Raw genomic sequence first — 27,754 nt, 5'->3', positions numbered from 1 at the left:
AGCTGATACGTGTTGACCAATTAAATCTCCAGTATTTTCATTGATGGTTATTATTACGCCTGTCTAATGACATGATAAGGACCTAACGTCGGCCTGTGCTTTCTGACAACAGCTGCAGGTGTACCGTGTGGGTTTTTACGGTAAAGTAAACTTCAGTTTGTCGTTTTAACCGGACGTTAGAGGCGTCGTTTCAGAGACGTTACAATAGAACGTCTCTGGCTAAACTGTTGCTTAACAACAAGTTTCGACGGAGCTAAGTTACGCACTTTACCGCACGTTTTATATGTCGACTTCACTTCGTTAGCTCTGCTGTTTTATTCGGGTAGTTGTATTCCTTTCATTTATTTATTTAATTATTTATTCTATCTCAATTTATTCAACTCATTTTTATAATTATTTATATTATGCAAATGTTGTTTCCGGGTGCAACTTGAACGTGTCAGGTAAAACTTTTTTTCAAATCCAGATCACAGTCACTTATTTTAATGTTTTGAGGATTTGCTTCCGCATTCGCTTCTTGACCATAAGTGTGTGTTTGTGTTTGTGCGCTGCAGTAGCTGATAACCTGTTTGCTGTTGTGTTTCCTGCCGTCCACAGACAGACATGGCTGTGTTTGAGAACTGCTCTGTGCTGTTGGAGCTGAGAACTTTGCCCTTCAAGGAGAGGAGGAGGCTGAAGTCCGCAGTCACAGAGAATGGAGGAAACATTTCCTTTTTGGTCAATAAACAGGTGAGTGGGTGTGATTCTTCCCCGAAGTAGGAGGCGTCTCTCACTTCCAGGTAATTCTCTCTCTCCAATAAATTTGCAGCTGTGTCATCTAGTGTTACTGTACAATCAACATGGCTGCCATCTCCTGGTGTTCCTCTGCTATGGTCACACACACTGCAACTCTTCCACTTAATTCAGATTTCTTTCCAGATCTCATTAGATTCATTAAGATGTTCAAATTATCTTTTTAAAGTTCATAGTATTCATATTAGACTCCAATGTGAACTGACCAGGACCCTGATGTGACCTGCATGCACAGAGAAAGCAGAAAGTCAGGGCTACAGACTGCCCTTAAATGGGGGGATTTTGCTCCTAAAATTTGAGAAAGCTTCCATCTACTTGCGCATGTGCAACCAGTAAATTTGCTGTTGTTTTTGTTGTTTTGTTTTTTAACACTGGCAAAATGTGTTAGGGGCAACTCAAAGAATATGGTATCTGTCACTATTGCAGGTGGCAGCCCATGTGTGTGAGGATCATGAATGAAACGGAAATGTTAATATTTGCTTTGCTAGTTGATTTATAATATTATTATATTATTATCATAATTTCTGGTTTCACTCCTAAAATTTTAAGTTAGGGGCCACTGTGCTCCTAGTTAAAAAAAAAGTTAGTCTGGAGCGTCGAATGTGGCACAGATGATGAGTAGGAGAAGGTCTAGGTCCTAAAACTTCACTGTTTACCTGCATTACTGCTGTCTGCCATGTTTGTTTGTGATTCAAAATAATAATAAAAAAAGTCACAATCAATACGAAAAATTTGACCTGTATACCACACATGAAACTGATTTGAAGATATCAGATTGTACTGTCAGATCTGGGTCACATAGAGGAGATAACAATTAGACTTTGGCCTCCTGAATTCCACTTCAACTGATTCCTAACTTCTCATTTCCCATAGTGCTCTCTGATAGTGACCAGCGATGTGTCCAGCCTGAGCTCAAACAGGCTACGCGGCATCCAGAAGTACGAGACTCCTGTGGTCGGGGTGGATTATGTGTACAGCTGTCTGGACAGAGGAGTTCTTCTGCCTGTGGATGAATACAAGCTGGAGACTCCACCTTCCTCTGATTTTATTTTTTCACCCACTCCTCCTCTTCCTCCTCCCACAACCAGGCCAGACCCAACTTCATATCAAGGTATTGTATTAACAGGCAGTAACTGTTAAAGATCATAAAAAAAAACTCACCAGGTCAAGGGGTCTTTGTCTTAGTCTTTGTCAAAGTTATATTAATTGATCAACACTATTCAGTTGATAAAATGTTTGCTCTGCAATAATGAATTTCACATTCATTGTTGGTTTGGAGTAATTAGAGGAATTTACTAATTAGCAAAACTAGCAGGATCTTACCGGTTCCAAAACAAAACAGTGGAAGTGCTGCGATGTTATTTAGTGCAAATCAGACGTTAATTAGCTCCTGGAGCTAGAGGCAGGTGAAAGAAAATGTTGTGTAGAAACATCAGTGATAAATGTTTACATTTTGAATAAGATCCTTGTTGGATGATAATGCACTGTAGCTGCAGCAGTTAGTCCAATGACTCCTAACATCTATATCTCTAAATGCCTGTTGTTTTCATGGATCAAACTTTGAAAACAGAATTAATTTTGTGTTGTTTTAAAATGTGCAGTCTTTTCACTGTAGGGTTGGTGCAGGTGGAGGAATGTAAAGAGTCAATCATTCACTGTGTCAGCCAGTTAGACACAATCCTAACAGAGCGAGGCCTCCACCCAGCTCCAGCACAGTGACTCATGATTACACAGTTTACTGATCAATCATCAGGAGTTTTACCCTCTTGTCCTCCTCAGCTCTGATATATAGGTTCTTAAAGACGCTGTATATCATGTTTAACAGAACAGAGTCTGTAGCTCGGCGAGATTGTGTTTGTTCTACAGGTGTGTGCAGTATGAGCACTAAAGACACTCATTCAAACCTGCAGCGGTGTTGCACAATGAAGCTTTTTCTTTTTTGAGTGTGCAGCGATCCATTTGTCACATTGTTTACACGCTGCTCCGGTTTGAATGCACACCAGCCCCTTGCAGAACCTTTAAGGTGTCTGTTCTCTCCTGTTCACTGTAGCGCCTGAAGCACCGAGGAGCGCGGCTGTTGCTGAGCCTCCCACAGTCCAGGCCGAACCCGCGGCCTCTGTCAGTTTATCTCAGAAGGCAGAGCCGCAGGAGAGCAGCGGAAACGTCCTGGAGAAGTTCAGGTGTGAAAAGCAGTCGCCCTCATGTTAGCCCAGACATGCACAACACCGGCACTGACATTTAAAGGTTCAGTCCTGTCTTTGTTGTTATTGTTCTTAAACATTTCTTTGATATTTTATGCTGTTTTTCTTGTCGTTTTCACAGTTACACTCACTCACTGGAAACCTTTTGCTTTATTTCAGCTCTTATTTCATAAAAACGTCTCATTTGAGGAGAATCATGGAGCTCACACAGTTTCTGTTTTTGTTTAGTTGTCTCTCTTTTACTACTCCCTCCTCCTTTTTTGTCTTTGAAATATTGTCCAACCCAAAACTTTGCAACCCTGCTGCAGTACCTTATAGACCCCCCTGTTGAAGTCCTCTGCTATAGGACCACCCCTACACCTCCACGCCTCCATCTCTGGTCGACTGCTCACACTTTGTCACATTTCCAAAAAACACAGATGAAATACGACTCATCTTTGCTGTTTTGTTGTTGTATATTTTGAATCACACAGAGTTTACACGGAGACTGATTCTGATGTTCCATCGTATCCGGACAATTTTCAAGTGGCCAAGTATTCACTCTTTGAAAAGGTAAAGGTGCAGCTTTTTTAGCTTGTTACTGTTCTCATTTTGGCAATGGAATTCCTTTTATTAAAGGAATAGTTCACCAAAAAATGAAATTCAGTCATTATTGGCTCACCCTCATGTTGATGAATACTCCTCAAAGTGCATCTGGAGACCCGGGAGGGGGGTTCGTAGTCCAACGAAAACTTTATATGAGAATAATACCGTCCGACTCAAACAGGTCCATAAAACTACACAAAAACCATTTCATATTCCTCCACACTGATTGTCCACTGCTATCCAAGTGTCCTGAAGGGATATAGTCCAGAGTTTACTCGAAACAACGTCATTTAGGACATTTTTACAGCCTAAACAGTCTTGTATTGAATGTCCCTGGGGTGCACTCTTGCGTTCACATAATGCGTGCGGATGTGACCAGACTTGCCTCAATGACGTTGTTTCGGGTAAACTCTGGACTATATCCCTTCAGGACACTTGGATTGCAGTGGACAAGCAGTGTGGAGGAATATTTCAAGGTTTTTGTGTAGTTTTATGGACCTGTTTGTGTCGGGCACGATGCACGCGTCTGAATTAAATTTTTTGGTGAACTATTCCTTTAATTATTACACATATTATTACCATACTAACAATCGTCCTATTAATAATATACAGCGTCTCAAGATAAAGAGCCAGACATGGTGTGTGCTGGAGCTGCAGAGTGTCAAAGCAGAGGGAGGACGACAGTACCGCGTGGTCAGGTACTGGAAGAACGATGTCGGAGCCGAGGTTAGAAATCTTGTGATTAGAAACAAAGACTAATTTCAGTGTCCGTTGCAAATATTGTTTCAGAGTTTACATATCTGTCATATTACTGTTGGTAGTTTTACATGCTACTTTATCTTTGTGCTGATTGTATGTATCTGGAATCAGCTGTAACAGTTTTCCTTGGCATGTTGAATTACTATATCTGTTTTTCATTCATGTCTGATTTTCAATAACATTTAAGGCATGTTGTAGTTAATTGAAATAGTATAAATCAAGTGTACTGTAAAGTGTCTAGTGAAAGGTATACTATAAAAATAAACATAATGACCATACAAGCCTACACTCCTCAGACGGTGAAGGACATGCTGGTGTTTCCGTCCACGTCAGAGGAAGCTCTGGAGGTGTACCAGGCTCTGAGGGACCAAGTCCAGGCTGCAGGTCTGAGCCCGAGGAGCAGCATCCCTCCACAGGCCCGAGACCTGGGCTCCACGGCTCTGCAGCAGGTACCACACACACACACACACACACACTGCACATCACAGTCTCTATAACCACTCACACATTCTGCTGCAGTTCTCTAGTATTTTGGGTATTAGTATGTTGATGTTTGTTTAAAGCTAAATACAAATCTGTCAAACCATCGTAATACAAAGACTCTACTTTTTCTATAAGTTCTGCCCATGTGTTATGTTCTGACAAAAGTCTTTCTGCAACACCACAATTATCACAATTATATCCGTGAAAGGTTTTAAGCCAGACTTTGTGAGATCCTGATATCTGAAGCCTGAGGCGTCGCTGCTGCTGGACGTGCGGCTGCCGTAGCCGAGGCCAATGAGCCGATGAGGTGATTTACATGTGCTTGGTTTGGCCCGACAGCTGCTGCTGGAAGAGAGGCTGAACACAGCGAGCTTATCACAGGAGGTGGGCGTGTTCGTGGAGATGCTGTGGACCGAGGCCCTGGGCAGCCTTCGCCTCATCCTCTCCGTCTCAATCGACAAGCTCAGCCTCAATGATGTAAGGCTTCCTCCACGGGTTGATCGGTAACGTCTCAAACCTGCTCATCATGAATCTCACTGGAGTTGCCCTTGTACTCCGTGTAGGTGACCAGGGCAGAGGGCTTGTTGCTTCAGGCTCAGAAGGTCAGAGAGGACGATTACATCAAAGCGCTCTCCGTCTTGGGGGAATTTTACACTCTACTGCCGCACCGGGCGCCTCAGTATAACGCCTCTGCCAAGCTCCTCTCTGAGAAACTGGACCTCTGCCAGGTAACGCTGAACAGACGTACAGCTCACACACACCTACAACTCATGGCACATGTTAGAATCCGCACAACGCTGATCCACTGAAGTGACTGGGTGAAGAAAATCAGATCATCAGAGCTTATTCTCCCACAAACACAAGAAGCTTCTCATGCTGTCAAGAAATAAAACTGAACTGTGGAGGACAGTGAGACAGCTGGGTGAACTGCCCATGAACAAAAAGGTGTTACTCTCCACAGTCACAGTTTTACATGCATCATTTCACATATGTCACTGTGTGATCAACACCGATACGTTTAGCTGTTAGATAAGATTCAACTCTGATTTTGTTACATCAACAAATAGTCTGAGTTTGAAATAGCATCAAACTAATGCTGTAATTGACATCAAATGACACTCACTTACATGTTGGACATAAACATAAACATATTAAACACCTATTAGAAGACCGAATGATGTTCCCATCCATAGAGTGCGTTTATTGTCATTGCTTTTCATTTCATTTCATAACTATTCCATTCATGGTTTACATACATTACATAATACATAACATCATAAATGGAAAGGAGCAGGATGAAGAAAAACTTGAATAATTAAAACTTCCATCATAATAATTTCTCATAAGCTAATTATAAATAATAATTACTTATTTGTTTTAAATAAGTTTAGTGTGTAGCACAACATCAAACTCTTGACTGTTTGATCACAGATCTACAGAATTAACATTTCTATTGATTTCTGTTTGTCAAAGTTAATCAGAGATGTCTTGAACTTGAGCGAGACGACTCTGAGGAGCCCCGCCCCTTCCAGTCTGGGGAAATACCGCGCTCTCCGGTGCAGCATTGAGACCGTCCCCCCCAGCAGCCCCGAGTTCCAGGCTGTGACTGCTCTGCTGCAGGACAGGTAGCGCGCCGCCTCTCATGTGCTCGTATGTCTGATGTAATTTCCCAGTTTCTCATGGGGAAGATGAACCCATTTGGATCCACACAACCTGTCTCAGATGTAACTGAACACCGCCTGGTATTTGTGTCCCTATTTAAAGGGATACTTCACCCAAAATCGATAATTCACCAATTTTCTACTCGTCGTCATGCCAAGGAAGGGTTTGGAGAACTTTCAGAGTCATCAAAATGCTTTAGGAATTCCAGGGGGGGTCCGGCTGGCAACGGATTTTCATATAATGGAGGCGGATAAAGCTCACTTTTGAATGGTCCAAAACACACACTATGAAACATCCAGATACCTCGTCTGTACTGACCAAAGTGTCCTGAAGCCGCCACATGAAAAAGTTTGCTCGTTCATTTCTTCGTTGTAAACCATTGGATGTATGATGTAAACATGGAAGAACATCTCACAGCAAATCTCACACAGCCACTGGGAGCTACTGCTACAACAAGGCTAAAAACAGAGATCAAATTAATTTTTGGTTTTTCTGGATGTTTCATAGTGTGTGTTTTGGATGATTCAAAAGTGAGCATAATCCGCCGCCATTATATGAAAATCTGTTGCCAGCCGAACCAGAAGAAAATTGGTGAATTATTGATTTTGGGTGAAGTATCCCTTTAAGGCCGTTCAGTGTCACAAATTTACTAGAGTTCACCCATCATTTAGACTCACTCTCCTGCTTTAGAGCAGCTCTGCTTGTGGTTTTATATATTTCTGTACGTCCACCCTGCAGTTCTTTGACCGGTGATGCTTTCTCTGCTTCTCCTTTCTCTTCCATTTCAACCAAACCTGCACTCTTAAACCTCAAGTTAGAACAGACAGAACAAACCCAGGAAATGCATTTCAGTCTCAGTCAACGTGTTTTGTGTCCATACACACTATGATGAATGAACTGTGTATTTGCAGCAAGGTGCAGATCCAACAGGTTCTGCATCTGAGCAGAGGTGTGGAGCTTCAGACATTCAAGAGTGAGATTGGGAACATTAAGCCACTCCTCCATTCCTCCAGCCCCAGCAACTTCGTAGGAATCCTGTCTCGGTGAGATCACACACATATACACACACACACACACACACACACACAGTGTGGACACTGTGTGGACTGAAACCTGAAACAAAATCATGATGAAATGTGAAGACTCAGTAGTGACCCTAACACAATGTCAGACATACTTGAACTGCTGCAATGAAAACACAATCCTGCACCTTTGTGTCTGTTGTCATTCATCTCATTCTGTTGTAAAAATGGACCTGTTTCCCTTCTGCCTTCTCACACGCTGAAGAACAACCTCTCATTTTATCTAATTGAGCGTCCTGAGATCCAGCTTCTCTGTCAGGGTGAAATGTGTTGTTCCCAGATGATCCCAGGTGTTGCTGCACAGAAACCAGTGGAATTAAAATGTCCAGAGATGAAAAAGTTCTTTTTTTCTTTTTCTAAACTTTGCCTTTTGAATTTCAAAAGCCATGCTACCTGCAGTGTGGGAATGCACCACCAGAGGAACATCACATATTATTCTGGTTTATTTTTTGAAGGAAAAAGTTGAACAGACGTTTGATGAAGTGAAGTTTTCCCCCAACATTGTTCATACAGAGTTTGTGGATAAATAAAGTTCAAGCAGAGACTCTCCAGTGCTGTTTGGAGACGAGGCTGTGTGAAGAGACTGGATGTGGTGGCATTGTTAGAGCTCGCCTCCTGCTTCATGTAGTACTTCTTTTCAAAACATAATTTAAACAATGGTTATGTCCCCTCCCCATTCACTTGGAAATTACACAGTGATATAATAACCGTGCAGGTTTACATTTTAAAGGTTCCTTTTTGTATAAAGGTAGATGTCCATATGTAGTGTGATTATAAAGCAGCTCTAGGTTCTATAGTAATACTGTGAAAGTATCAAAGCCACACAGAGGACCTTAAAAACTTATGTTTCTTGAACATTTATTTTCTAACCCTGATTTTTACTCTCACGTCAGTGGTCTGCTGTTGCCTCGTGTTGGAGTGGAGCATCATGGGATTGAGAGAACAGACATCGGTAATCTGGGCAGTGGAATCTACTTCACCGATGCGTTTAGGTTAGTGCTGTTTTAGCAGACAACAGACAACCATGCTACACCGACATAAGAACCTAACAAAAACTTGTTCTTAATTTATCCACTTGATCAAAGTAAGAGCAAAACATGCTAAATAAACATGGAACGTCTTTTACAAAAAGCCCCTCTCACATCCTCCATGCCCTCCCCCTCCACAGCACCAGTCTGAAATACTCCAGGTGCAGCGTGACCGACGGCTCTCGGCTGCTGTTGGTGTGCGACGTGGCGTTGGGAAGCTGCAAGGACGTCCACAAAAGAGACTTCACGCTCACCGAAGCCCCTGAGGGACACCACAGTGTGCACGGAGTCCGCTGCTGCCCTAACACTCACTCTGAGTTTGAGGTAGAGTTTGTGTGTGTGTGTGTGTGTGTGTGTGTGTGTGATAAATAGATTAATGGGTAGACCTCTAAATGAGCTGTCCCAAATCTGATTTCATCCCTAATATCGGACACAGATTAGCTGTGACAAGCTTTTTTAATTTGCTGAGTTCCAGTTCATTAAAGCTAATATTTGTGAAAATTGTCTTGTTTGTAAATTTCCTCTGGCAACAAAGGGTCATCGTCAGATTGTGGTCGCACCGTGAACATCACATTTGACTTAACCTCCTTCAGCCTGACCACATCTATACTGTCTGTTACTGTGTGGACTTGTGTGTGTGACATGTGTGACTCTGCCTGTGCTCCAGGATGATGAGTATGTGGTGTACAGTCCTGACCAAGTCAAACTGAAGTACGTGGTTCGGTTCAGCATGGAGGGAGACAAGCTGAGGGATTTCAGTCCGACCATCAACACCTCCGCCGAGCCGTGTCCACCTCCCTCTGATCTGGGTGAGTGCCCAACTGCTCCTGAGGCTTTTCTGAAACATGAAGATGTCACAGTTTTTTTTTTTTTTTTAGTTTTTATGATTGAGATAAAATCTTTAACTTCAGTTCCTTACCTTTAATCTTTTTTTCTTTTTTTTTAACCAAATAACTGAATATACAGTTCTCCATTGTACTCGGCTTAACTGTAAATACTGTAATACTAAATCCACTGAGCAGAACTAGTAACTGTGAGAGTGTTGAGGAAGCAATAGAGACAAAATTCTTCTTGTTTTGAGTCTTGCAGTGCTGATGTTTTGTTTTGGTAGTGAAAACCACTTCAGTAAACCAGATCCTGGTTTTATTTCATTAAATACTTGGTTTTGCATGTATTTAAATTTACTGCCATTATGTTCATGTAACTTCAGTCTGATATTTTTTCTCATGTCCTGTGTTGTCGTGACCCAGCAGCCAGCCTGGATTTGGATGAGGGGGATGAAAAGGTTAAAAACCCTCTGGAGGACGTGACGGCGGGACTGTTGGACAGCTCAGGCCAGCAGCTCCCCCTGCAGGCCGTCCATGTGAAGTGTAAACTGATGGATCTGCTCTCACAGGTTGGGTTTTCTTTTTTTTTTCTAGATTCATTTTGATGACAGCCCTGTGAACTGAGGGATGGATATAAAACCTTACCAGAGTTTGTCTTCTCTTTCGCCTGCAGGTCATCATTTTCCAGAAATACACCAACAGGAGCTCTGTGCCCATCGAGGCAAAGTATGTCTTCCCTCTGGATGACTCTGCAGCCGTGTGTGGATTTGAGGCTTTCATCAATGGGAAACATGTGGTGGGAAAGGTAACTCACCTTTTTTAAATCTCCAGTTGAGCTATTTCTTTATTGCCTAATGTCTTCATCATTATTCATTTGCTGATAAAAAGGAAAGTGAAAAAGTTCAGTGCATCTGTTTTATCTCACTGGCTGTACCATAGATAACACTAACACTGATCTCTAACTAAATCATCAATTATCAGAGTCATAAATATGATAAATCAGAGAAAAGAGAAGTCACAGTTCCTCAGAGACACAAAACAAACAGGAACTTAAAATAGATAATTCAGTACACTTCACCAAAAATATAAACAAACAGACAACTCGTTTATAGAATATTAGTACTTTTTCAATCCGTCATTGTATTATACTATCTATGACTGACGGATTAATCGTATTTTCATCATCATCGTGATATGAACATGTGCCACCATGAATACATTGCAAAAGGTCGCCTAAAATGCAATGATTAAGGAGAGAAGGAAAGAGAGGGTTAAATTTACTTTCTGTTTTAATTGATTGATTATTCATGCTCAATTTCTTCAGTAAAAGTATGCTCCATTTTTTTTCTATTGTTCTATTCAGTGTTGCAGGGTACCTATTAAAGCAGAACTCAGGAACTGCATGGTTAATATGCTCACTTAAATATCTGCTTATTTGTTTTTCTTGCAATCACAATTTGTTTATTTTGATTTGCTTATTTTTGTTTTGTCATCTTCTCCTGGGCCTTGTGTAGCTGCTGTATTTATGTGGAGTTGTAATTTCTATTACACAATGAGGTGCTGTGTCAAACCAAAGACCGAAATAAACTAAACTAAAAACAAGTCATATCTTCATTGCAACATTGAACAGTGTCATCACACTCATATTCTGTAGGCCTATATTATACCATGCATTAAATCCATGCACTGTTGCATCGCAAAGGATGTAAGCAGCATGAAAGGGAATCATGAAAACCAGTTTAACCCTGTGTCTGTGTCGGTGTGTCGGTGTGTCTGTGTGTCTGTGTCTGTGTTTCTATGTCTATGTCGCTGTTTCTATGTGTGTGTCTATGTGGTTCTCAGGTGAAGGAGAAGGAGACGGCTCGTAAGGAGTACAAGCGAGCTATAGAGCAAGGTCATGGAGCGTACCTCATGGACCAGGATGCTCCTGTAAGTCACCTGAACACATAATTTAATTTATTTAATGCATTTTTCATTTATATTTTTACACTGTAATTATTTTTTTCTTTCATGCTGACTTGCAGGACGTGTTCACCATCAGCGTGGGCAACCTGCCACCCGGCGCCACCGTCCTCATCAAAGTGACCTACGTGTCTGAGCTGGTGGTCAGGGACGGAGGGATTCTCTTCTCCCTGCCTGGCAGCGTGGCCCCGTGGCAGGAGAGTGCAGCGCTCAACCAGACCACACAGGTGAGGAGAACCTGGACCCACTCAGACAGAATCCTTGCTGTGGCTCAATTTGAATACTTCCACACTCAAACCAAGTATTTTGAGTGTGAGTGCGTCTCAATTGACAAATGAAATCACATCAAAATGTTCTGGTAAGTGCACAACAACAGTATTCAATTTGAGACAACACTAACCATCGAAATTTGTGCACAACAGAAGTAAGTAGTATACTACATGACAGTGTGCTCATGGAAATATTCAAATTAAGACACAGCGCCTGTCTCCAAGTGTCAGATTGTTGTACTCATTATTTTTTACACAGTGTCACACATAATAAGAATGTAATTTTTTTAGGCAATAAGCTGCTATTTTTCATTTATGTAAATACCGTTCATTTATTTATTTTAAAATGTTGATATTTGCATTTAAAGCTTAAATGAAAACATGATATATCAGTCTATAAAGGGTCTGTCCTTTCCTTGGCATCAACAGTCTATTTTGTTTTTGAGCAGTTATATACTGATTTTTGGGTTGATGTGATTCCTGCTTCACTGATTTAATGTGGCAGTATAAAGGAAGTATGTGGACGTTAGCTTTTATGTCATAGTACATGAGCGGCTCCACACTGCTAGTTCAATGATTGTCAGTTTTTTTTTATCTGTGTGTTTCTGTTGCTTTTAAGGTCACCGTGGAGAAAGTGTGTGTGACTGATGAGTCGGCGAGTACGAGGTGCGCTACAGCATGTTTTCGTAACTTCTGACCCCATCTTTTGTAACGACTCATGATTATTTGTTACTGATTAGGTCAAACTTGTCGGACGATGGTTTTCTTTGCGATTTATTTTCTGTGATCTGCACTTGGAGGCTGCGTCTGATGAGTTGTTTCTTTCCCTCAGAGAGTTCACGCTGGACCTGTCGATCGAGATGCCCAATGAAATCACCAAACTGCAGTGCATCACTCACAAAGTCAAGATGAAGGTAACGTGATGATGATGATGATACACTTTCTTACATGGATGTCAGATATTTCCTCCGTCTCTCACTTGAAAGTCAACAAGATTTAATATTAGTTTCACTGTGGTTTGTTTCTTGTTTCACAATTTGGAAATAAAACAAAAATGAAATGAAAATATTAACATTCAAAATAAATCAAGAGAACAGGCTCCATGGAAATTCTGTAGTTTTCATATAAAGACACTTTGTACAACCTTCTTCAATAATGTGTTTGATCTCAGGTTGTTTTTTCTTTTCTCAGTCTCTCTCTCTCTCTCTCTGTGTTTGTGATCCCATAGAAAACAGACTGCAAGGCAGTAGTGAGCGTAGTGCAGGGAGAGGTCATGGGTGCAGAAGGTTTCCAGCTGTCAATCACTCTGTCTGACGTCCACCTGCCCAGGATGTGGGTGGAGAAACACCCTGACATTGACAGCCAGGTCAGTCCTCCTCCTCTCTCTCTATCACACACAGTCACATCTTGTTCTTCTTAGATTGTAATCCACTCCTCTCTCCTCTAGGCCTGCATGTTGGTTTTCTACCCAGACTTTGACGTCAACTCCGGCTCAGCGGACGATGAAGTCGTCCTCTTGCTGGACACGTCTGAGTCCATGAGGGGAGAGTCTCTGCACATGGCCCAGAGAGTCGCCCTCCAGGCCCTCAGAGCCCTCGGCCGCAGCCTCAGAGTCAACGTCGTTTCATTTGGCACAGGTCGGTTTTGTCCTTCTAAATTCCTATGCACATTGTGATAAAACTTAAAAGAGACAAAAGACAAGATAGGACTACAGCTCTCTCTATTAAAGTGGAAGCTATCGTTGGAGGTGACAGTCAATGGTATTAATTTGACTGCATGAAATTAAAAAGATGAACAGATATGAGAAATTAAATTACTTTTACAGAGAACAAGTGCCCGACACAGTGAGTGAATAAAGGAACTGAACACTCTCTTCTTAAGCGGGAGCAACAAAAACTGTTCGCTGTGTGAAGTCGACATGTTTTCCATCATTTCCCTCTGTGTTTCCCTGCTCAGATCACACAGAAGCCTTTCTGACAGCACAGCCGCTCACTGAGGCTCGTCAGGCTGCAGAGAAATTCATCAAGGTGAGTTAATGGCCGGCAGATTATTTCATCGTGTGGTTGGTGCTGGAGCGCACTGTTCTGAGGAACACTGAGCGCTTACGTGAGAGGATTATGTTTTCATTTTGTCTTTACGTCCGTCACATTCATTTAAACCCGATGGCTGATGGAACTCTTCAAGGAAATTTCTTCAAACATTCACTGGGATTCACTTTACTTCACTTTTATGACTACATTTGGTTCATATTGTTTGACTCATTTTGGCAAATTGGCCCATTGCCATAATCCCTTTAGTCATAGCAGTAGGTTCATTACCTTTAATTGTCGGTGCAAGCTATTTTTAGATCAGCGGAGCAGAGCCGTGAGCTGCTCAGAGCTACGCTACGGAGGCTCATGGGATTTCTTGGTTTTCCTCATCAAACTCATGAAATACACAATCCAACAACTCCAAAACGCTCTGGTGGACAAGTTGTGACCTGCACATTCACCACGCTATGAGATAATAATGTTACGAGACAGAGTTGTTTTTGAGACAAATGCAGAGACTGCTTGATGAAAAACTGTCCCTGACAGGTACACGCATCAGCGGTTTTGCATGAATTTACCTCTAAAACAACTCTGTCTGGTAACGTTCTGTTATTATCTCATAGCGTGGTGAATGTGCAGGTCACAACTTGTCCACCAGAGCGTTTTGGAGTTGTTGGATTGTGTATTTGATGAGTTTGATGAAGGAAACCAAGAAATCCCATCAGCCTCTATATCGTAGCTCTGAGCAGCTCCCGGCTCTGCTCCGCCGTTCTGAAAACAGCTTGCACCGACAATTAAAGGTAACAAACCTACTGCTATGACTATAGGGATTGTGGCAATGGACTAGTTTGCCAAAATGTTGAACTATCCCTTCAAACACAAAGACACAACTCCTATTAATGTACATGTAAGTAGGCAATAGTGGCAGTGTGAAATGCAGTTTCTCAGACTGTCCTCTGCTCCTCTCAGCGTCCCTCTCCAGTAGGAGGCAGCACTGAGCTGTGGCGGCCCCTGCGGGCCCTCAGCCTCCTGCCTCCGTCCCGCGGCACCAGGAACCTGCTGCTGCTGTCGGACGGCCACATCCTGAACGCTGAGCTCACCCTGCGGCTGCTCAGAGACAACGCTCAGCACAGCCGCCTCTTCACCTGTGGCTTCAGGTCTGGGTGGTGTCAGGGATCATGGGGAGGGGGATTATATGATATAAAGATACAGGCTTTAGAAAGTTGTGTCTAGGGATGTCACGATTATACGTTAAATAATCACGGTGATCACATGATTATTATGCATTAATTAATTTCACAACAATATGAATGTGTAAAATCAAATATAATCAGAATGTAATTACATCACTATTTGTTTACACAACATATTTCAAATATATGACTATTTATTAATGCCCCAGTGGAAGTGTTTGAAATATTCAGGTCATAAATTCTCATCTATACCAAATGTTTACATTTATTTTAGTCGTTTTTTGTTTTGTTTTTTTAAAATAGAAATGACACGCTAACACCAATTCAATGTTACGTACGTACCAGTATCTGAGCATTTACTTTTATTTTGGCGCACATCTGCTGATATTCCGACATAATTTTTTTAGGAAGTGCCGGTATTTTGTAGCCTCGTAAACCAGCCTCTCGCGGAAGTGCATTTCATTTCATTCCGAGGGAGAGTCTGGTCTCATCCCCATTCTAAGCGTTTGGACTGAAACCCTCAGAAGGCCGAGCCAATCAGCGTCGCCCGCTGTGATTGACACAGCACGTTGGCCAATCAGGGACCGACTGGTGCAAAGCCCCGTCACTACACCAACTTGCTGATTGGCTGAATGGGGTTGTCTGTCAACGCTACTACCAAAGATATTAAACCGTCTTTGCTACTACTCCCGCCCAGCTCCCGCCCACCCCAAACGCTTAGAGGGGGGATGAGGCCAGACTCTCCCGAGAAATGAAATGAAATGCATTTCCGCGAGAGGCTGGTTTACGAGGCTAGGTATTTAGGAATCTTTGCGGTTATTTAATTGTGGCGTTTAATACATCCCTAGTTGTGTCTTGACGTTTGTGTTTCTATCCCTCAGCCCGACAGCCAATCGGCACATGCTCAGAGCTCTGGCCCAGGCCGGAGGCGGAGCCTACGAGTTCTTCGACACAAAAACCAAACACAACTGGGCAGAGAAGGTGAGATGGGATGACAGATGATCAAACAGTGTGATCTGATTTTATGTTTTTGCTTTTAATTACTGTGTGAAGCAGCAGGAATAAAACTGTGTCCTCACTCGTGTGATTATCCACTCAAAACTTGACTAAATTTCCCCAGAGGTTTCTTTCTAACCTGGAGGAATTTCTAATGCAATGAGCCATGAGGTGTGACCATTATCCTCACACGTAATGAAATAACCACTGTTGATTGATGTGTTATGGCCACAGGTGGCATGTCAGGTGAAGCGTATTGCATCTCCTGGCTGCAGTTCAGTGTCGGTGAAGTGGCAGCAGTTCAACCCAGCAGCACCCACTCCGGTTCAGGCCCCCAAGCAGCTCCACGCTCTGTTCAACGACTGTCACACTCTGGTTTACGGCTTCGTGCCGCACTGCACCCAGGTACACGCTGTATACACGGGACTGTCTCTACATCTAATATTAGAAACAAGTTAAAACTTCCTGTGATAGTTTCCCAGACCTCAGTGTGACGTCTGTAGTTCCTTTTCTATAGCCAATTGTGAAAAGTATGACATGCAGAAAAGTCATCATGTTTAAAAACCAGCAGATCTTTGTGTGTTTCCTTCATGCGTGATGATTGTTTCACACAGGCCACCCTCCTGGGAAACCTGAACGGGCAGGAACTTAAAACCATGGTGTCGACCAGTGAGCTGCAGAAGACCAGAGGCACAGTGAGTCCACACAACGATCACCCTCTACACTACGACAGCTGGTCCATCAGATCCACCCGCCCACACAGCAGCTACGCCGGTTATATAGCAGTTGTAAAAATGTGTTTTACATAAAATAAAATACCAAAATGTCAGCAGTTCTGAACATTAAAGGGGAACTATGCAAGTCTGGTCGCGTTTCCGCTGTTTTGCTAACCCTCCTCCCAGCCATGTGCATTTCTTTACAACAAAGCCTGCGAAAAATCAATCAATGGAGCGGTGGATAACGTTATTTATTACACAGCTCTCTGATTGGTCCATCGCTGCGTTCTACAGTCTGTTATTTCTGTTTAATGAACGTCGTCAAGTATAACAGACTGTTGCTAGGGACGCCACTCTGATCAGAGGAGCACAGAAAAAAGAAACTATGCAGGATACAGTATTTACCTTGTGTTACATTTTTGGTTGAGTTTGGCGGCGCCTATGGACCAAAGTGGTACTGTTTTACCTGAAGGAAGACCCCATTTCCCATGAGCACCAGCACATAGCGTTGTAAACACCCTGATCTCGCGGTCGCGTGCAGTTGGATTGGAAATTAACAGAAGACGGGTCCAAACTACGTTTCTGTTTCCTTGAAACAGATAAATAAAATGTTATGTTGGATAATTTACAGTAAACACACGTACACAACGCGGCAGGAAGGTGCTGCATTGCCTGAATATTACTTGCAAGAATGTAGGCGTTCGCATCGACTTCTGTCTTTTTAACGCATGGGGAAAGGGGGAAGTGATGTAGTTACTATTTTAGAAATGATAATGTGTTTCATTCCTCCATTACTTAAAAAAGTAATCAGATTAATAGAGTAATCAGAGAAAGCGTTTCTAAATTGCATGTAACACTGAACAACAGTTTCTTCCCATCAATCAAACCCCCGAAAAAACAAGATTTGCTGTAAAGAGGTGAAACTTTGTCGCATCACAACTTGTTGATGGTTTTGTCGTGACCATAAAGATGATGATGAAGTGATGATTATTATGTGTGTTTTCAGTTTCTTCACAAGCTCGCAGCTCGGGCCCTGATCAGGGATTATGAGGACGGGAACCTGGATACCGATGAGGCCGAACACGAGGTGTGTGTGTGTGTGTGTGTGTGACTGAGGTTTAAAACAGCCCACCTTGGTGTAGCCGTCCATTCTGAGCTCCACCTGCTGACGTGCTTCTTGTTTTTCCAGGGGATGAAGGCGGAGCTGAAGTCCTTCATCATCGACCTGAGCAAAGAGTTCTCCATCCTGTCTCAGTTCACCAGCTTCGTCGCCATCGAGGAACGGGTTTGTGAAGTCGTTTGCCTTTTTTTCCACATTCGACTCCTTGTATTCACCTCTGGCAGCTGTCTGTCACGGCCACCTTCACCCCTGTCACTCTCAAGTTTCATCACATCACGTTGTGCAGCTTTCCAACCAAACCGAACCCTTCCACCTTGTTTCAGGACTCGGAGCAACCGGAAGACGGTTTCACTGACATCCCCAAGCTGATCGCAGAGGAAGACGTCGACTTCCTCCCCTACGTGGGCTGGACCTTGGAGGAAGAATCGGAGGAAGAATTGGAGGAAGAATCGGAGGAAGAATACGACGACACATCAGACAGCATATACGAACATGTTAAGATGGTACAGGCACAGTGTGTGGTGTATTCACAGAGAAACAGCAAAGTCATTTGTTGGGATTTTCTAACTCTGCATTTTTCTCTGTTGTAGATGGATTTCGATTGCTGTGATGACGATCTGTATGATGGGTCTCTAGACCTTTCGGTAAGTCCCTTCATGCAGTGACTACTAACTGCTCTGACTTGCTGCTGAACTTCTGAGCTTCCCTGTGATTGTCATTCCCAGACAAGATATTGATAATATTCACTGAATTCCTCCTCCTCCACAAAAATGGCTTTAATTCCAAGGCCGGACTTTAAAGGGTAATTGCTGTTTTTTACAATCTGGACCTTATTTCTAGTATCAAATTTCATTTACTCACCCAGATAACTTTGGTGTCATTACAAGTCGACGAAATTAGATCCAGCTGAGAGCCGCGTATATCCGTATAATGTGAGTCTACAGGGCAGCGGAACGCAGCCTCTAAATAACACATTATCTGCTGCGGAACTCCTTCATTTCACCAATATTTTGTTATGATAAGCTAATGCTATTCTCCTCTGAGTCCGAGGTTAGCTGTTATCAACATCCGGGGTCTGTAGGTTGACCTGCTGACCTCTGACCTGGATGATGTCATCTCTGAACGCTGTGTGACGTGGCTTGTTGCTACCGCTAATGCTACGGTTTGTTTCTGCGTGTTTCTGACTTGTCAGAACAAAATGAGCAGCTGGATGAAGTTCAGCTTCCACATGCTTCCTCTCCTCAACCTGGACTCAGGTTAGCTAGTTGCGCTAAAAATGGACCCGAATGCCGAAGTGGAATGATTATTATCAGAATGAGCCGGGCAGAGCTCAGAGATGATATCATCCTCTTTTTTTTTTTCCTTTTTGACTCCGGTTCTCAGTGGCAATTGTTACATTGAAATGAGTAGGCTACTTGACATCCTGGAAACCTGCCTGATAAGTTTTGGAGACGTGTGCGCATCTCGCTGCTGACCACTGTGTCAGCTGTGCCAACGTTAGACCAGTCAGCTGGTGAGCTTTCAGCCCATCTCGGTGCAGACACATGAGTGCACAGAATTTTTTCCTTTTTTTCTGGCACGTTTCATTCATTCATTCATTCTTTTCTTATCTGTATTACAAAGTTTTAAGTTGTTATTTCTCTGAATACATTCTGAGATTAAATGAGATGCTTATTTTTTCATTTCTGCCTTATTTTTATTATATTTTCAAGTTCTAAAAGTTTGGGTATGATGTGTCTGTGGTTGATACATTTTATTTATTTTGGTGAATTGCTTCCCGCAAAAAAAGGGTCCTATGTTCCCCAGTATGTATTGTGACCGGGGAATATAGGACCCTTTTTGGGAAAAACGGGAAACAAGGGGAACATAATCCCATTGTTTTGTTCTGATGTGACTAACTGTGCCTGCTAACTAGCCGAGTGTCTGACACCCGAACCGAACCCTTTCACCTTGTTTCAGGACTCGGAACAACCTGAGTACGGTTTCACAGACATCCCCAAGCTGAAGGGGAAGTGTGTGACGTATTTACAGAGAAACAGAAAAGTCACTTTTCTAACTCTGCATTTTTCTCTGTTGTCAGTGTGATTTTGGAGACTTTCGTGGAGGCTTTCCTTTGTCAACTGCTGCTGCTGCTCCTCCTCCTCCTCCTCCTCCTCCTCCTCCAGTTTCTTCACACGCCGCACTTTTCGGCTCTGCCTTCCCTCAACCTCCACCTCCACCTCCACCCGGCAGAGATATCATAGTTGCTGGAACCGAAGCTGACTCATTTAACCTTGATGGCATGCCACGTCCTCGCCGCAGCACCCTCAAGTACAGACGAGTTTTGGGGGGACGTGCTCCTCCACCTCCACCCATGGGGTTTGGTTACTCTGGCGCCATCAGTCCCTACATGAAAACCAAGTTTATAGTGACCTCCCCAGCCGGTGATCCTGAAGCCAATGTCATGGCAGCTGAGAGCCCCAAATCATTTTTTCCTCAACAGTCCAACCAAGCCCACCTTCCACAAATGGGCTTGTGTCCTGTACTTGCTCCAGCTCCGACCATGCATTTTTCTCCTGCACCACTTCCACTCATGGACTTTCGTCACTCATCTCTACCACTTGTACCTACACCCATGGGCAGCTCTCCTGCAGCACCTCCTCCAACCCTGGAGGGATTTCCTTCGTCTGGTGCTGCTAATAGACGACTTTCGAGATGCAAGTTACGTGCATCTCGAAACATAGATTCTATTCTGAATTTAGCTTCTAGTAGTAGTCCTCGATCCAGCATTGTTTGTGATGCTGACACAAGTGACAGAAGAGTAGCATCATCTGTGCCAGCGAGAATGGAGGACCTGGAAAAGAGTTTCTCAGATTCAGTGCAATTGATGTTCGACGGAGCTCCGGCCGGATCACTATACGGAGAAAGACGGGAAAAAGCTTCAGCCTATTTTGCATCTGATGATGCTGATAATGCTGATGATGTTCTTCAAGAATTAATGAGTAAATCTGCTGCCCTTGAACTGTCAGTGCAGGAATTCGCTGTGCCTCAAGGAAAGCCCCGGAAAAGAAGAGTTAATAACTATTCTGTGCAGAAACGTGATTGTTCGGTGACAGACAGGAGTAGGAGTGGATATGCAGACAAAGAATCTGAAGAGCCTGGATTGTTCTCTGCGTAAGTCTAGAAGCTGTTATTGTTTATACTATTATATGAAGGAAGACTCAGCATTAGTGTGTGGTCAGATTTCTGCATGATGTCACACTGCACTATTCACTGTGTGTGTTTGCGTGTGTGTGTGTCTCAGTCTCAGGATGAAGCCAGCAGTTGCGACCGTCGGCAGAGAAGCACTGAAGCTCAAATGGACAAAGATCTTCCAGATGCAGCATCAAGTGAGATATTGAATCGTTTTTACCGGCTCGTCTTCTGATGCCTCGCTCACACACACATGGAACACATGAAACCTTGACTAAGATTGATCAGATCTGATGATCGGTGTATTTGTTGATACGTATAGTTCACTAGTCCACTACACTACTTAACACTAACACCATCTGTCAACAGACTCAGTGAACTACAGTGGCTTTAGTGATGTATTTTTTCCTGCATTTACTTTGCATCAGTTTAAACAGAATTATTTACTTAATTTATTTTTTTTAATCACACCTTGTGCCTTTCACATCAACACAGTCTGAAGTCAGACTAACAGAATAGTGGATAAAGTCAGTCATTTTGAATTTAGATTTCTGGAAAAAATGAGATCAGCTGGTTGACACTTGGTCTGTGGATTTGGCACAAAGTGACTCATTGGGGTCAATGATGTAATGCAACCCAATGTCAAGTGGTGTAAACAACATTTTTTTTTATTTCTCATAGACAGGAAAAGAATCTGGACTCAAATGTGGGATAAATGTAGTTCACATTTGCAATGCAACACTATGTTTCTTGACAAATTTTACATCATTTGTTACATTATATTGTTATTGTTACAAAATATGGCCCAGAAATTCCCCAGAAAACACTTTGCTTTCCAAAACTCCTTGTTGTGCCTTTAATATTTTCAGAAGAAAGTATGCATTTTATAAGTTCATTTAGATCCACTGTAGGAGGATAAAATATTTAATACTTATCATTCTTTTGTGGTTACACCATTTGACATTTTCAGGTCATTCAGTCTTTTGTTAAAAATTGGTTCAAATGACATAAAAACAACATGAACAGAAAACGACATTTTAGCAGATCAGTTACCTTAAAACACTATTTTAAGATATTTCTGATTGGCTCATTTTGCCAGCCCTTATTTGTCACTGACCCATATATCATGTGAACGTATTCTTTGGGTTCTGCAGTAGATTAGATCCGTTCCTGCTTTAATCCATTTTTGTTTCAGTGACATTTTCTCACCACGTTGTATGTGAAATGACACAGTGTGTTATTTGTCTGTTGCAGGACGGCTACTGGGAGTTCACCACTGAACTGGGTGAAGCCATTCATTTCTACACCCACGTCTTTGCCAACTGTTATCTGGACAACAAGGGCATCAACTCTCTAGGTGAGAACGGTCAGAACCGGTTTCAGATAACAGATATCTGCCTCAGATCATTCACACCAATCACTTAAAAGTAATTAAAAGTATTGAAGGTTCTCAAATAAGTTTCCCGAACATGTGTTTAAATAACATCAGGTTGCTCTGTCTCTTTCATTATAACATGGAGGAGTTGAATTCTGATGTGAACTGATACATTTCTTATACTTTTAGAAAAACTGTTCATGTTTTTGGAGCTTTAAGACATTGGTGAATGATGTCATGGTTTATTAGCGGGTTCGATTCCCAGTGAGTAATATCTCAGTGCGTCCGGTCCTTATGGGGGGAACTTCTGTGTAAAAAGTGTGAAATAATGAAAACGTCTCCCTCCTGTAACCTGTGTGTGTGTGTGTGTGTTTAGGTGTGAATGCCCGTGCAAACATCCTGAGGCTGGTGGCGACTCTCCTGGTTCTGCAGCTGATGAGGTTGGAGGAGCTGGAGGAGGGGAAACTGCTCCGCACCCTCTTCTGTCTGGACGATTCCTCTCAGCCCAGGTCTAAAAACAGAAACCACACACACAGACACAGCAATGCTAAAATATTCACCTTTATTTACATTATACTTATAATTAGAGCCACAACAATTAATCGATGAATCGAACAATAATCGAATATTAAATTAATCGCCAACTATTTTGAAAATTTGAATAATCGGTTTGAGTAGTTTTTGAAGAAAAAAGTCCAAATTCTGTCATTTCAGCTTCTTAAATGTGAATATTTCTGATTTCTTTGTTCCTTTATGACCAAGGTACGTTTTATCAGTCTGTTTTCTGGGAATAATTGACATAAGGAGAAACCAGATACAAGCCGTTTTTTCGTTTTTTCGTTTTGGAAAAAAAAACGGAAATCAAAATTTCAGTTCGTTTTCTCGTTTTTGGTTCTTATTTAAAGGGGACCTATTATGCTTTTCCAGCTTTTCAGACTTTTATATATGTTTAAAATGTTGGATAATGGTTCTAGAGGCCGTGGAAGTGTCATATCCTGAGGTTAATGCATTTGGAGGTAAACCCTGCTAGATAATTGGGATTTCTCTGCACACCTGTTACACTCGGTTGCGCTGAGTTTTTTTTGACATGAGCTCGCGTCTACGTCGATGCGTGCCGGACTCCCCTACATGGTCATGCCGAGGTCTCTGCTCCAGCCGGCCCCGCCTCCTCCCATGCTGCTCTGTTGTGCCTGGTGTCACAGCCTATGGTCACAGCGGAGAGCGGAGCGGACTACTTCCTGCTTCTTCCCTGCATGTTGTAGCGCTGTAGCGTCACTTTACTAAGTTTTATTTAGAAGTTTACGCCGACGTTTCATGTAAGTGAAGCTGTACCTGTGTGAGGAGCGACGTACCGCCGGGGCGACGTTGTTCGCCGGACCGACGTAACGCTGGACCGCCGGAGCACCGGAGCTCCGGAGCTGCAGCGGCTCCTCACACAGGCAGAGCCCGTCTGCAGGCCTCCTTGGCCGGGCAGGCGTCCGTGCTCATCGCGGTAGAGAAAACCATCGCTAATAAACATACCCGCAGGTTTTTTAGACGTTTACCGCCGTGTGGTTAGTCTATTTAGCAGAATGTTGGTCTCATTGATGAAATCTTGTGGCAGTTGAATTAGTTTGAATTAAAAGTGAAGCTGTGAGAAGGAGGAGGAGAGGAGCAGTGCTGCTGTAGTCTATGTGCACAAATCACCACATTTACATCAATAAATAACTGTTTTACAATGAACTGACCATTCTGCATATATTTTTAATTTATTTTATATATTTATTTTTGCATTTTTATATTACATGTGACATGGTTACAGTAGCCTACATGGCAAAGACTACTCTATACCATCTTTGGTTAGGGTGAGACTAGGTCATGGGCACATTTCATTACACAATGTAGACTGGTCAGATGCATACTGGAGATCTGGCAATTTGCCTACTGCAGATTTAGCTTTTGTTTGCATACTACATTTTGGCCAAATCAGTGTACTAGTAGTAGACATCGTCATGGTAACGCAATGCTGAGGGAGTGGTTCATTTGCATTTAAAGGGAGGGGCCACTGAAACAGACCGTTTTGCAGAGCCCTGTTTTTGAGAATGCTGTGATGTTTGATCTTTGGGGTATTTTGACCGAAGCACGTCACAGACATGTCTTTAAGACACCCAGGAACTATTTTAGTTGGTGCAAAAAGGAGCATAATAGGTCCCCTTTAACAAAACGAATTTACCACTCAATATTTTGTTTCCGTGGGTGGGCGGGTCCTAGTGTGCTTCCTTGCCCTGTGCCCTTCAAAATAAAAGTTCCTCAATTTGATAATGTCGACAAAAATATTACTGTAGGCTACAGACACTAGCAGACATAAAGGACCCCATCACCCACAGTCAAGACTGACACGGCTTCAAATAACAATAATAGTAGGCTATTCATAATGAAAATGAGAACTTATGAAGTTATGATGACTTCAGTGTAGATGTTTAGCCACAAGGTGGCGCAGTTATTACACGAAGAGTAGATCTGAGGGCTTTACTACGACGGAGGCTCACAACATATCGTGTGTATTATTGAAAGCGAGGGGTGTGCCTATAGGCTAGTGAGTACAGAGTGTTTACTCTGTACAGTGACAAAGACTGTAGGCTACAGTAACTTCGTTCAATATACAGTAGATACTACTTCAAAGTGGCCATTTCACTCGCAGGGAGCGAGATTCACGCAACGCGTGAAATGTGAGTGACAAAGTGATCACACAAGAGAGCATTATGACTGATAGCTCCCCTGGTAGAACAGCTCCCTCAGTAAGCTGAATCATTCGCTAGTGTGGGTTCGAGTCTCAGTTTAGGTTGTACCATTAATTAATGTGTTTTCTTTTCTCATCATCATTATGATCACATAAGGCTTAAGTTTGAGCAAATAAATGAGCAAATGAGCATTAATTCTCCGCCGGGCCGAGGCACCAACTTCCCTGCTTGTGTACATGTTTATAGGGATGTGAACGTGTACTTAAATATGTACACGTGTACACTGTGCATTTTCCTGGCCAGCACAGGTACCAGGAGACCAAGACCCCCTGTCATGTCGGTCCTCCACCCTTCCTGATCCGCCGCAAGTTGCAAGAGCCCCGCGGAGCCCAGTCTCTCCCTCCTCTCCCACACTTCAGCACCTGTCCTGGGCTGTCAGTCTGCAGGGAAGGCGCGTGTCATAAGCCGTTGCAGACAAATACGTACACAAGCAGGGAAGTTGGTGCCTCGGCCCGGCGGAGAATTAATGCTCATTTGCTCATTTATTTGCTCAAACTTAAGCCTTATGTGATCATAATGATGAAAAGAAAACACATTAATTAATGGTACAACCTTAACTGAGACTCGAACCCACACTAGTGGATGAATCAGCTTACTGAGGGAGCTGTTCTACCAGGGGAGCTATCAGTCATAATACTCTCGTTTGTAATCACTTTGTCACTCACATTTCACGCGTTGCGTGAATCTCGCTCCCCGCGAGTGAAATGGCCACTTTGAAGTAGTATCTACTGTATATTGAACGAAGTTACTGTAGCCTACAGTCTTTGTCACTGTACAGAGTAAACACTCTGTACTCACTAGCCTATAGCCTATAGGCACACCCCTCGCTTTCAATAATACACACGATATGTTGTGAGCCTCCGTCGTAGTAAAGCCCTCAGATCTACTCTTCATGTAATAACTGCGCCACCTTGTGGCTAAACATCAACTAGGCTACACTGAAGTCATCATAACTTCATAAGTTCTCATTTTCATTATGAATAGCCTACTATTATTGTTATTTGAAGCCGTGTCAGTCTTGACTGTGGGTGATGGGGTCCTCTATGTCTGCTAGTGTCTGTAGCCTACAGTAATATTTTTGTCGACATTATCAAATTGAGGAACTTTTATTTTGAAGGGCACAGGGCAAGGAAGCACACTAGGACCCGCCCACCCACGGAAACAAAATATTGAGTGGTAAATTCGTTTTGTTAAATAAGAACCAAAAACGAGAAAACGAACTGAAATTTTGATTTCCGTTTTTTTTTCCAAAACGAAAAAACGAAAAAACGGCTTGTATCTGGTTTCTCCTTATGTCAATTATTCCCAGAAAACAGACTGATAAAACGTACCTTGGTCCTTTATGACAATAAACTGAGTATGTCTTTGGTTTGTGGACAAAACAAGACATTTGAGGACGTCATCTTGTGGTTTGAGAAAGACTGATTGACAATTTTCACATTTTTGAATTAATCGTTAATCGTTGAAATAATAGACAGATTAATCGATAATGAAAATAACTGTTAGCTGCAGCCCTCCTTATAAGTATATATTATATAAACATATTTTAAAGTATCTTACCAACATGTCACCTGGCTCTAAGCGGCTGCGTCTTTTGGTTTTTGTCTCAGGCCTGAGCGGTGGGAGCAGGTGCAGAAGGCGGTGCAGTGGGTGCGCTGGGCTGACAGGGAGTACCCGTGTGTCTGCACCCGGCTGGAGTTCGGTTTCAGCTGGGAGTCGGCCACCCGGCAGCTGCTGGGCTACGAAAGCCTGCCCCCCTTCTCTCCTCTCAGGGGTCTGGACCTGCAGATAGATAGATAGATACTTTATTAATCCCAGTAGGGGACTGAGCTGTCCACAGCAGGAGATGAGATTCTTTTCGACTCATTTATACGTAGATATGCATGTGTCTTCTCTGTGCCTTATCCGGAGCGCTTCGAACTTCCTCTGTCAGTGTGTTTACAAGAATTATTGTATCATGTCATATCTGATCTTACCTTATCTTATCTTAAACAATCAGATGTATATCATATCAGCTGCCAAAAGTCTGTTTTCCACTCATTGAGCAAATTGTTCAAGAGAAAATGTTTTAAAATACAACAGTGACCACAGTATACAAAACTGAATATTTCATAATTCAAAACAGCAGCTTGTCAAAATCTCTAAGAACTTTGTTTTTAATGTGACGCCTGGTTTCTATGAGAAACCTTTGAATGTATGTACTGGTACAGTTTTTGCTTTAAAAGTGCTGTACAGATGAGCTTCACTTGCCTCACTGACACTGCTGTGTTTCTCCCTTTTACTGCATGTTAGAAGTAAATACACATAATCACAGTAACATAATATCCTGATGCCTGTACAGTGGATGATCTTGTGGGGACCAAGAAAGGAATTGGCTTATCTGGGAAGAAAAAAAGTAAGAGAAATGCCTGAAAAGTGTTGTTTGTTTGTTAATGATCAGCAGAGTGCGACACAGTGTTTTTATGATTGACTGTAAGAATCAGTGCTTCGGACATCAAGCAGTGTAAAATGTGCCTTCATTGAATGTCACGCCTGTTCCTCACTATAGTGATAGTCCAGACTGCGCGTGTGTGTGTGGTGCGCATTTCAGATCGTGAACACAATTAAAATCTTTAAATGTTTGTAAAGCACCCTTATATCTCTCTCTTTACCGTCATGTGAAACATCTGTTTCCTGCAGCTGTGTGGGCGGTGCTGGATCGATGCGCCGCTCACTGATTTGAT

At 42.6% G+C, this 27,754-nt stretch overlaps 1 protein-coding gene across 1 annotated transcript; it reads left to right on the top strand.

The window, feature by feature from the left end:
* The first annotated feature begins 60 nt into the window (after positions 1-60).
* LOC146964731 (protein mono-ADP-ribosyltransferase PARP4-like) lies at positions 61-27,661 on the top strand. The gene is made up of 36 exons (XM_085764179.1): positions 61-140; positions 602-729; positions 1,666-1,903; positions 2,843-2,972; positions 3,467-3,545; positions 4,191-4,304; positions 4,634-4,786; positions 5,160-5,297; positions 5,384-5,548; positions 6,294-6,445; positions 7,394-7,525; positions 8,458-8,556; positions 8,733-8,916; positions 9,260-9,401; positions 9,846-9,988; positions 10,093-10,224; positions 11,262-11,348; positions 11,444-11,608; positions 12,270-12,316; positions 12,483-12,564; positions 12,879-13,016; positions 13,098-13,287; positions 13,607-13,677; positions 14,650-14,837; positions 15,755-15,854; positions 16,104-16,274; positions 16,484-16,564; positions 17,592-17,672; positions 17,775-17,870; positions 18,029-18,208; positions 18,296-18,349; positions 19,786-20,858; positions 20,989-21,073; positions 22,131-22,233; positions 22,628-22,760; positions 26,642-27,661. Exons 2-36 carry the CDS (start codon positions 604-606, stop codon positions 26,829-26,831), a joined length of 5,442 nt encoding a protein of 1,813 aa, XP_085620305.1. The 5' UTR covers positions 61-140; positions 602-603; the 3' UTR covers positions 26,832-27,661.
* The last annotated feature ends 93 nt before the right edge of the window (positions 27,662-27,754 follow it).

The sequence above is a fragment of the Trachurus japonicus genome, chromosome 21 (genome assembly GCF_045865225.1).
Source record: "Trachurus japonicus isolate A0001 chromosome 21, Traja_1.0".
In the NCBI taxonomy this organism is placed as follows: Eukaryota; Metazoa; Chordata; class Actinopteri; order Carangiformes; family Carangidae; genus Trachurus; species Trachurus japonicus.
The sequence above is the reverse complement of the archived record's forward strand: the minus strand, read 5'-3'. Positions and strand labels throughout refer to the sequence as shown.